This window comes from Amaranthus tricolor, chromosome 8, assembly GCF_026212465.1.
Source record: "Amaranthus tricolor cultivar Red isolate AtriRed21 chromosome 8, ASM2621246v1, whole genome shotgun sequence".
Taxonomy (NCBI): Eukaryota; Viridiplantae; Streptophyta; class Magnoliopsida; order Caryophyllales; family Amaranthaceae; genus Amaranthus; species Amaranthus tricolor.
The window spans coordinates 14,366,918-14,378,693 of record NC_080054.1 but is presented as its reverse complement, the minus strand read 5'-3'; the positions used below and the strand labels follow the sequence as shown (position 1 = coordinate 14,378,693).

The 11,776-nt window shown below is 42.7% G+C and overlaps 1 protein-coding gene across 1 annotated transcript; it reads right to left on the bottom strand.

Moving 5' to 3' along the window:
* Nucleotides 1-5,878: 5,878 nt before the first annotated feature.
* LOC130821564 (uncharacterized) lies at nt 5,879-11,774 on the bottom strand. The gene is made up of 7 exons (XM_057687355.1): nt 11,481-11,774; nt 11,063-11,175; nt 9,589-10,923; nt 8,831-9,522; nt 7,849-8,780; nt 6,788-7,749; nt 5,879-6,650 (listed from the first exon to the last, which is right to left on the bottom strand). Exons 1-7 carry the CDS (start codon nt 11,772-11,774, stop codon nt 5,879-5,881), a joined length of 5,100 nt encoding a protein of 1,699 aa, XP_057543338.1.
* Between the last annotated feature and the right edge of the window lie 2 nt (nt 11,775-11,776).

The window sequence follows — 11,776 nt, the reverse complement described above, 5'->3', positions numbered from 1 at the left end:
TTGTCCCACCCTTTTGCACCCTCCTACAGAAACTCAAAGCAAGGGGAATGGTTCCCCGCCTTGTATGCTATCCTGAGAATATAGGTTTGCCTGAAAACCTATGAATTCTCCGGCCCAAGAAGGAACCCCTTAGAACAAGTTTGCAAACAAACTCGAACAAACAAACACTTTGTCTGAAAACTGAAATCTGACTTTATTTCTCAATATCAAAACGTGAATCAATATACATGAATGTCCTACGTATTTATAGAGTTTTACATCCCAAAAAATAGTCGTTACAAGGCTTGACTAATGCACGTGGCAAATAACTAACAAAACAGAAAATTAAAACAAGGGCCAACACTTAGCCAAAAATCCGGATGTCCTTTTCTTCTGACCAGGCCTCCTTCAGCCTATCCTAGGGCCTTCTTGGTGGTTTGTTAGCAGAACCCTAGGGCCTCTATGGCTTGGCCTATGTAAGGAGATGCCGCTGGTGCCTTTATCTTGATCTTGACGTCCTTGATCTGAGCACAGCAGGGCCAGCAAGGTCTGCTGGTCGCTAGGCTCCTCTGTTGCTTCCTTGTTGTAGTCTGTTGGCTTGTATAAGTGTTCATCGTCCTTTTTTGAGATGTTTTGGCTTGTCTCAGCTTCTTGGAACCTTTGTAGGTCCCTTTTTGTCATGTCCAAGGTGTCTTTATTGCTTTCCTTTGTCCCATGGTCATTTGGCGTAGATGAATATCCATTAGTATGGTCTGATGCCTTTGTTGAATCCTTGTTCTGGGATGCCTTTGCATCAACTCCTTCCCCTTGGGAGAGAATTGTCCTCAATTCTTGGACTGGTTGATGCCGTGTCAGGTCTCCTATGTTGAAGATAGGGGAGACGTTGAACTCTGCAGGCAACTGGATTTCAAAGGCATTTTCTCCAATTTTTTTTAACACCTTGTAGGGACCTATGGCTCTAGGTTGTAGTTTATTCCTCCTGAGGTGTGGAAAGCGTTTCTTGCGTAAACCCATACTTGATCACCCTCCTGGATTGGTTGCCTTGCTTTAAGACGTTTGTCAGCTTGCTTTTTGTACTTCTTGTTCGTCTCCTCCAAGTTGGCATGTACTTGTGTATGGATCTCCTCAATTTGCTTGACTAATTCCACTGCTTCCCCTGTTTTGCTGTCACAAATAGGCAAGTCAATTAGTGATGTAGGAAGTAGTGGGTTAGTGCCATACACACACTCAAATGGGGTGTGTTTTGTGGCACGACTTGGGGCCCTATTATAGGCAAATTCAGCATAGCATAACTTTAAATCCCATTCCCTAACATTCTTGGTCACTAATGATCTTAAAAGGGTACCCAAAGTCCTGTTGGTCACCTCTATTTGACCATCAGTTTGAGGATGATAGGCCGTACTAAACAACAGTTTAGTGCCCAACATCTTCCACAAGGTTTTCCAAAAATGACTCAAAAATTTTCTGTCTCTGTCAGAAACAATGGACTTGGGTATACCATGCAGTCTAACAACCTCTGTGAAATACAACTTGGCGATATGTTGTGCATCATCAGTTTTTGTACATGCTATGAAGTGTGACATTTTAGAAAACCTGTCTACTACTACCATAATAGCGTCCTTTCCCTTCTTAGTTTTAGGTAAGGCTACCATGAAGTCCATACTAATGTGTTCCTATGGTTTGTTAGCTACAGGTAAGGGTAGATATTCTCCTTTGTGAAAAGTCACTTTTGCCTTAAAGAAAGTCTCACACCTTAGTATGTGTTTGCCTACTGTGCAAAGCATCCTTGGCCAATAAAAGTGTTTAGCAAGCATGTCAAGGGTCTTTTGAATTCCAAAATGTCCAGCTATGCTACCCTCATGTACCTCCTTCACCAACACTGTTCTCAAAGGTAGCTTAGGAATGCGAAGTTTATTTCCCTTAAACAAGTATCCTTGATGAATACTAAACAGACCTTGGGGTGTGGTTTCACAAGATTTGTAGATATCAGCAAAATCAGAACAGGTATGATATTGGTCCTTAATAAATTCAAAGCCCAAAATCTTAGCTCCTAATATTCCAAGCATGCTGTATTTTCTACTTAGGGCATCAGCAATGACATTGGTTTTTCCTACTTTATATCTAGCTGAAAAATCAAAAGTCTGCATGAATTCCACCCATCTAGCATGCCTACTATTCAATTTGTGCTGACTGTTTATGTATCTTAAGGATTCATGGTCTGTGTGTAGGATGAAAGGTTGAATCCTTAAATAGTGAGACCAATGATCTAGGGCCCTAATGATAGCATAGAATTCTTTGTCATAAGTGGAGTAATTCAGCCTGCTATTATTGAGTTTCTCACTAAAAAAGGCAATTGGTCTACCCTCCTGTACCAGCACTGCCCCAATTCCCATGCAACTAGCATCACACTCCAGCTTAAAGGGTTTAGTGAACTCAGGTAGTTTGAGAATGGGAGCACTACACATCATATTTTTGAGAGCCTCAAAGACCTGTTGAGCAGCTGGTGTCCAACTGAACTTCCCCTGTTTCGTGCACTCTGTTATGGGTGCCATAACAGAACTAAAATCCTTGATGAATCTTCTGTAAAAGGAGGCTAATCCATGGAAAGACCTGATTTGTGTTAGGGTGGTTTGTGTAGGCCGCTCTTGTATAGCTTTGACTTTTGCTGGATCTACCTTAATACCTTCCTTGCCCACAATATATCCTAAGAAGCTGACCTCGGGCAGAAGGAAGCTGCATTTTTCTAACTTTGCATACAGCCTCTGTTTTCTTAAGACTTCAAATAGTTGTTTGAGATGATCTAAGTGCTCTGCTATACTCCTGCTATAGATGAGTATGTCATCTAGGTAAACAATTGTAAACTTTCCTAAGAATGGTCTCAATATCTCATTCATAAGTCTCATGAATGTGCTAGGTGCTCCAGTCAAGCCAAAGGGCATCACAAGCCATTCGTACAGCCCATACTTGGTCTTGAATGCGGATTTCCACTCATCCCCTGTTTTCATTCTGATTTGGTGGTATCCACTCCGAAGGTCTACCTTGCTGAACCATTGAGAACCTCCTAACTCATCCAAGATGTCATCAATCCTAGGTATAGGAAACCTATACTTAATGGTTATGTTGTTAACACTACGGCTGTCAATACACATTCTCCATGTGCCATCTTTTTTTGGAACAAGTAAAGTGGGTACTGCGCAAGGGCTTAAGCTCTCTCTGACATATCCTCTCTGCATCAGGTCCTCTACTTGCCTTTGTAGTTCTTGGGTTTCCTTGGGGTTGGATCTATAGGCAGGTTTATTGGGCAAACTAGCCCCTGTTATTAAATCTATCTGGTGCTCAATACCTCTCATAGGGGGTAAACCAGGGGGCAACTCAGCAGGAAAAACATCCTTGTATTGGTCTAACAGTCCCCTCAATTCAGGGGGTATAGGCACAGGTTCATGGGCTTCCTTGGCAACCATTAGGTATATCACTCCTTCCCCTTGAATTTCTCTTTCACACTCCTTTCTGCTCATTAAATGGACGTGTACTTTAGTAGTTGTAGGAGGAACAGCCTTATGTGGAGGCAGGGGAATCAATTCCTTTCTCTTCCCATTATGACTAATGGTATATGTGTTGGTATATCCATTATGTGTGGTTTTCCTATCATATTGCCATGGTCTACCCAAAAGTAGATGGCAAGCATCCATATCAAGCACATCACACAGGATATCATCAACATAGGTTCCTAAAGTCAAGCTTACCAGGCATTGTTTACTTACTGTCCCACTTGCCTTGTCATCTAACCATTTCATCTTGTATGGATGGGGGTGAGGTTTGGTTTTGAGGTTTAGCTCTCCTACCAACTGACTACTAACACAATTTGACTCGCTCCCACTATCAATAATCACATCACAGACCTTCCCTTGCACTTTACACTTGGTCTGAAAGATATTTTCTCGCTGGTCAGACTTCTTTGACATTGGTGTAGTGTGGAAACTCCTTCTAATAATCAGGCTCATGTGTTCTTCTTCAGGTAAAATCTTTTCCAGTTCCCTCCTCCTTCCTCAGAATCTCCTTCAAAAGGGCGCCAGTTCCCCTGCTCATCCCCTATGAATGTACCATCACCATCACTCAAACTGGGGGGGTCTAACTCTTCCTCTTGCCCATTCTTTAATACCAAGAGTCTCTTAGGGTTAGTGTTTTGCCTAATGTCAGTCCACTCCCTCATTGTGAAAGCCCTGGCATTGGGACAGTCCCTCTTATAGTGCCCCTCCCATTGCATTTAAAACACACTATGTCCTGTGGTTTGGTGTGTGGCTCTGTTCTGGTGTTAGCAGGTTTAGGTCCAGGGGTTGGCAGCTCCCTCCTAGGCATAGTTAAACTACTTGTATTCCTAGGTGCATAGGTCCTGGTGTTCCTCATTTGGGAGTTTGCTGCCTTGTGAGCTTGCCTCTCAATTTCTGTGCCCTGTGAAAGGGCTAGGTGCAATGTGAGATCAGGCGTATTCATCAGTCTGTCCCTAATCTCCTCCCTTAACCCAGCTACAAACTTTCCCACTTTGATTTCCTCAGCCTCATGAAGGTCACAAAGGTGATGTAGTCTCTCCCATTCATTCATGTAGTCCTCTACAGACCTAGCTCCTTGTTTCATGGCATACAACTGCACAATCAGTTGCTGCCTGTATGTGGCTGGGACATATCTCCTCTTCATCTGCTTCCTAAGTTTGTCCCAAGTGCTAATCCTATTCCTCTCTTCCCTAAGTCTTTGTTTTTGAATGCTTTCTAACCAAACTGCAGCTGATTTGGTCAGTTTAATCTTGGCAATCTTATATTGTTGGTTTGGGGGTGTTTCTTTAAATTCAAAGTATTGTTCCATCCTTCCCTCCCATTCCAGGTACTTGGCTGGGTAATAAGACAAGCCGTCAAATTCAGGAAGATCAATTTTAATGGTTCTATCCTCATATGTGCAAAAATTAGGGTTTGGTGGTCTGTGAGTTTGATTGTCTAACCCTAGATGCGTGAACAATCTATCCAGCTTATCTTCTAGCGCTTCAAACCTATCATCACGGTCCATGGTCTCTAAGTCACAACAATTAGATAACCAGCACAGAATAATCCCAAAATTTTCAAATATCGAAGAAAAAAAATCGCAAAATTCGAAGAACAAATCGTGTCCAGATACAAAAGAATGATGTAATGAATTGCAAAGCTGTAATGACAATTAAAAATGAATTCAAAGTAAAGGAAGACACTCCCTGAACGTTGTAGGAATGGAAATGCACAAATCTCCAATTCTTTCGCTTTGTAAATCGCCTTCAGACTCCTTCTTCAAAACAACCCAGAACAAATGACAATTTCTTTGAATGTCCTTCTGATATACCCTCCTTTGTCCCTTACGTGAATTGGCTCTGATACCAAGTTGATGTAAAACAAAGACTTAATGTGGTCTTTGTTATGCCTAGATCAATGTGGAATCAGCGTATGGCCCAATCACTCATGCAAAATCCTAAATCACTCGATACAAAAGGGCTCAGAACACTCAGAACACTCAAGAAGGTAATTCTTGATTTTCTGATGCCTGAACTGGTGGATGTTGTCCCACCCTTTTGCACCCTCCTACAGAAACTCAAAGCAAGGGGAATGGTTCCCCGCCTTGTATGCTATCCTGAGAATATAGGTTTGCCTGAAAACCTATGAATTCTCCGGCCCAAGAAGGAACACCCCTTGGAACAAGTTTGCAAACAAACTCGAACAAACAAACACTTTGTCTGAAAACTGAAATCTGACTTTATTTCTCAATATCAAAACATGAATCAATATACATGAATGTCCTACGTATTTATAGAGTTTTACATCCCAAAAAATAGCCGTTACAAGGCTTGACTAATGCACGTGGCAAATTTGTGACTGGCCCTCCTTTATCTTGTTCCACCGTCCTCCTGGTGCACTATCAGTAAAACCCTTGGCCCTTGGTGGCTTGGCCCATGTGGTGAGATGCCATTCCAGCCCTCCTCCCGGTCCAAGTGGTTCCGGTCTGAACTCAGGCGGTTCACCAAGGTCAGCTGTTTGCCAGGCAGTTCTGTTGCCTTGTTCTTGGAGTTTGTCTGTTCTTCTGAGTCTTGGTTGCTGGCTCTTGTAATGCTTTGGATTTCTTTGGCCTTGATATGTGTTCTTAAGCCCATGTTTGATTGTTGAGAAGTATTCATGGAGGTTTCCTGTGTCCCACGTGCATTTGGCGTAGATGACAAATCCATTGTGCTATTCTGTTCTTCCACCCCATTAGTGGGGACCTTGACCTTTGATACTCCGTTTGTATCAATTCCTCCCTCTTGGGAAAGAATTGTCCTCAATTCTTTGTCCGGCTCATACAAGGTAAGGTCTCCTATGTTGAATGTGGAAGAGATATTATACTCTGCTGGTAGTTGGATCTCAAAAGCATTCTCCCCATATTGTTTCTTCACTGGGAATGGACCAATAGCTCTGGGCATTAGTTTGTTTTTCCTGAGTTGGGGAAATCTTTCTTTTCTGAGGTATACCCAGACTAGATCCCCTTCCTTGATAGGCTGCTTCCTCTTCAGATGCTTGTCTGCTTGTTGCTTGTACCTTGAGTTAGTGATCTCCAAATTGTCATGTACTTGCTTGTGTATTGCTTCCATTTGCTTAATCATATCTTCTGCTTCCAAGCTCTTGCTGTCACACACAGGTAGATCAATAAGAGATACAGGAAGTAAAGGGTTAGTGCCATAAACACATTCAAATGGTGAGTATTTTGTAGCATGACTTGGTGCTCTATTATATGCAAACTCAGCATGACAAAGTTTCAAGACTTGAGCAGGGTGCCCACGGTTCTATTGGTCACCTCTGTTTGGCCATCCGTTTGTGGATGGTAAGCAGTGCTAAACAATAGCTTAGAGCCTACCATTTTCCACAAGCTTTTCCAAAAATAGTTGAGAAACTTGCTGTCCCTATCTGAAACAATAGTTTTTGGTATGCCATGCAACCTAACTATTTCAGCAAAGAACAGCCTTGCAATGCTTTGAGCATCATCCACCTTGGTGCAGGCTATAAAGTGAGACATCTTAGAAAATCTATCTACAACCACCATGATGGCATCTTTGCCTCTCTTTGTCCTTGGTAAAGCCACTATAAAATCCATGCTAATGTGCTCCCAAGGCTTGTGTGCAACAGGTAGGGGTATGTATTCTCCCTTGTGAAAGGTCACTTTGGCCTTAAGACAAGCCTCACATTTCAGAATATGTTTTCCTACTGTGCCAAGCATCTTAGGCCAGTAGAAGTGCTTGGCTAGCATGTCTAAGGTTTTTTGGATTCCAAAATGGCCTGCTATGCTACCTTCATGAACTTCTTTCACCAAAATAGTCCTAAGAGGAAGCTTAGGTATGCATAATTTGTTTCCTTTAAACAGAAAACCTTGGTGAATGTTAAATAAGCCTTGAGGTTTATCTCTACATGACTGATATATTTCAGCAAAATCAGGGCAAACAGGGTACTGATCCTTTATGAATTCAAAGCCTAAGATTTTAGATCCTACTATCCCAAGTAAATTGTACTTCCTACTGAGGGCATCAGCTATAATATTGGTTTTTCCTACTTTATATTTGGCTGAAAAATCAAAAGTCTGCATAAATTCAACCCATCGAGCATGTCTGCTGCTTAGCTTCTGTTGGCTGTTTATGTGCTTTAGGGATTCATGGTCTGTGTGCAAGATGAATGGTTGTACTTTCAGGTAATGGGACCAATGCTCAAGAGCCCTAACAATTGCATAGAACTCCTTATCATAAGTGGAATAGTTCAACCTACTGTGGTTTAATTTCTCACTAAAAAACGCAATAGGTCTCCCCTCCTAAACTAGCACAGCTCCAATACCTACCCCACTAGCATCACATTCCAACTCAAATGGCTTGGTAAAGTCATGTAGCTTCAAGATAGGGGCCTTACACATCAGCTCCTTGAGGGTTTCAAAGGCCCTTTGAGCAGCAAGGGTCCACTCAAACCTCCCTTGTTTGGTACACTCTGTTACAGGTGCTAAAACAGAGCTGAAATTCCTTATGAACCTCCTGTAGAAGGAGGCCAAGCCATGAAAGGCTCTTACCTGTGTGAGGGTGGTGGGTGTAGGCCACTCTTGTATGGCTTGGACCTTAGCAGGATCAACCCTTACTCCTTCCTTTCCTACAATATAGCCTAGGAAACTCACTTCAGGTAGGAGGAAGCTACATTTCTCAAGCTTAGCATAGAGTCTCTGTTTTCTCAGCACTTCAAATAATTGTTGGAGGTGGTTTAAGTGTTCTGTTATTCCCTTACTGTAAACAAGTATGTCATCTAGGTAGACTACTATGAACTTCCCTAAGAAGGGTCTAAGCACCTCATTCATCAGCCTCATGAAAGTGCTGGGGGCTCCAGTCAAGCCAAAGGGCATCACAAGCCACTCATACAGCCCATACTTGGTCTTGAATGAAGTTTTCCATTCATCCCCCTGTTTAATGCGTATTTGGTGATATCCACTTCTAAGATCCACCTTGCTAAACCATTCTGAGCCTCCTAATTCATCCAGGATATCATCAATTCTTGGTCTAGGGAATCTATACTTGATGGTTATATTATTCATGCTACGGCTGTCTATGCACATCCTCCATGTGCCATCCTTTTTTGGGACTAACAGAGTAGGCACAGCACAGGGGCTTAAGCTTTCCCTAACATATCCTCTTTGTATTAGCTCATCCACTTGCCTTTGTAATTCCTTAGTTTCCTTAGGGTTGGATCTATAGGCAGGCTTGTTAGGCAAGTTGGCTCCTGGGACTAAGTCTATTGGTGCTCAATACCCCTCACAGGAGGTAGGCCAAGTGGTAGGTCACTTGGAAAAACATCACTAAACTGATCCAACAGGCTCTGTAACTCAGGGGGTATGGGTGTGGTATCCTGTACTTCTTTACTGATTAATATATACAGGACTTCCTCCTTCTCAATCTCCCTCTCACACTCCCTTCTAGTCATCAAATGTATAGGTGCCTTGGATGGTCTAGGTGGAACAACTTTATGTGGGGGCAGGGGCACCAGCTCCTTTCTCTTCCCATTATGCTTAAGGGTGTATGTGTTAGTGTAACCATTGTGGGTGGTCTTCTTGTCATATTGCCAAGGTCTACCTAGCAATAAGTGGCAAGCCTCCATCTCAAGCACATCACACAAAACCTCATCAGCATATGTTCCCAAGGTCAGGCTCACTAAGCACTGCTTGCTCACTGACCCACTTGCTTTGTTGTCAAGCCACTTCATCTTATAAGGGTGAGGGTGAGGCTTGGTATCAAGATTCAGCTCGGTCACTAATTGCCTGCTCACACAGTTGGACTCACTCCCACTGTCAATAATAAGATCACACACTTTCCCCTGTATTTTGCACTTGGTTTGGAATATATTTTCCCTCTGGTCAGATCTCTTGGCTAAGGGTGTGGTGTGAAAGCTCCTTCTAATGACCAGAATCAGGTGCTCCTCCTCAGGCAACACTCTCTTCAGCTCCTCATCTTCATCCTCTTCAGTGTCTCCCTCAAACCTCTATAAGTTTCCCTCATCATCCCTTATACAGGTGCCATCATCATCACTCAAATTTGGGGGGTACATCTCCTCTTCCTGCCCATTCTTGGCTACTAAGATTTTCTTTGGTCTTGTGTCCTGTCTGATTTCATTCCATTCCCTCATGGTGAAGGCTCTTGCATTAGGGCAGTCTCTTTTGTAATGGCCCCTCCCATTACATTTGAAACAGACCATATCCTTAGGGTTGGTAGTGGGGTCTCCTCTAGTGGTGTTAACCTTTATCCCACTGCTGGAAGTGTCTCTCTTAGGTGCAGGGATGGTGCTCGTATTCCTAGGGGTGTAGGTCCTTGTGCCTCTGGTTTGGGAGTGGGCTGCCCTATTGATTTGTCTCTCAATCTCCACAGCCTGCAAACTGCCTATGTGCACTGTGAGGTCAGGTGTAGTCATAAGCCTATCCCTGATTTCCTCCCTTAGCCCAGCTATGAACCTTCCCACTCTCATCTCCTCAGTTTCATGGGGGTCACAAAGCGCATACAACCTTTCCCACTCATTTCTATACTCATCCACAGATTTCGTTCCCTGTTTCATGGCATTTAGTTGGATGTATTGCTGTTGTTTGTATGAGGTAGGGACATATTTCCTTTTCATGTGTTTCTTGAGCTTGGTCCAAGAATTAATCCTACCCCTTTCCTCCCTAACTCTACGCTTCTGTACTCCTTCAAGCCAAATAGCAGCCGATTTAATCAATTTCACTTTGGCTAATCTGTACTGTTGATCTGGGGGTGTGTTTTTGAATTCAAAATAGTTATCCATTCGATCTTCCCATTCAAGATACTTCCCAGGGTCATAGGAATGTCCATCGAATTCAGGAATATCAATTTTAACCGTTCTATCCTCGTAGGGTCGCAAATTAGGGTTTGGTGTCCTATCCTGTTGATTGTCGATTCTTAATTGATTTAGGGTTTGCATGACTAATCTCATATTTTCTTCTAATATCCCAAATCTTTCCTCCATGGTCATATCCACTCGACCAGAGACAACTAATTTAACCAGCAATGCACGACAAATGATGTTTAAGAAATGTATGCGAAAAACGAAAATGCAAGAATCAACAAATCCAGAAATTTCGTGTGTGTTTGTGTCCAAAAAGAAAAAAATATGTAAACAATTGAATGACAAATGAAAAGTATAGGAGAAATCACTCCCTGTATGTCGTGGAATCAATGATGATTGAATTTTACACCATGCGTCAAAATCGCCCAACGCTTTTCTCCTTCTGAAAACCCAGAAACTATGAAACCTCTTTCCTCGGAACTCCAATATGTGCAGCCTTTGCCCAATTCGTGGCTGGGCTCTGATACCAAGTTGATGCGTAATCAAGGGCGAGGAATGTTCTTTGTGGTGTAAAGATTGAAATAGACTAATTGATTCAAACGTAAACACACTCAAACATTCAAACACTAATCAATTAACACACAGACTCGCACACACATACAAAGAACTGGGTTCTTGTTTTTCTGATGATGGCGGACAAATGAACGTTGCCTCCCTGATATGACCTTCCTATGATAAGCAAAATGCAAGGACTTCCAGGCCTTGATTGCAAGGTGCCCTTAGGATTCAAAACCACTCCGTAGTTTATCTTCCCTCCGGCCAGAAGTCGCTCCACAACCTCCGTGAAGAAGTTTGCAAACAAACTTCAAACTCAGAAAATCCTTTTCTGAAAATACCTCAAGTATTATTGATATTCAAAACAATGTTCAACGTGTGGATTACATTGAGAGCCCATGTATTTATAGGCTTTGGGAACTAAACTAGCCGTTACAAAACAACCAACTAATACACGTGGATTAACTAATCAAAACAGAATCATAAACAGGAGCTCAACACTTAGTCGTTTTTTCTGATTTTTGCAAGTTTGTGACTGGCCCTCCTTTATCTTGTTCCACCGTCCTCCTGGTGCACTATCAGTAAAACCCTTGGCCCTTGGTGGCTTGGCCCATGTGGTGAGATGCCATTCCAGCCCTCCTCCCGGTCCAAGTGGTTCCGGTATGAACTCAGGCGGTTCACCAAGGTCAGCTGTTTGCCAGGCAGTTCTGTTGCCTTGTTCTTGGAGTCTGTCTGTTCTTCTGAGTCTTGGTTGCTAGCTCTTGTAATGCTTTGGATTTCTTTGGCCTTGATATGTGTTCTTAAGCCCATGTTTGATTGTTGAGAAGTATTCATGGAGGTTTCCTGTGTCCCACGTGAATTTGGCGTAGATGACAAATCCATTG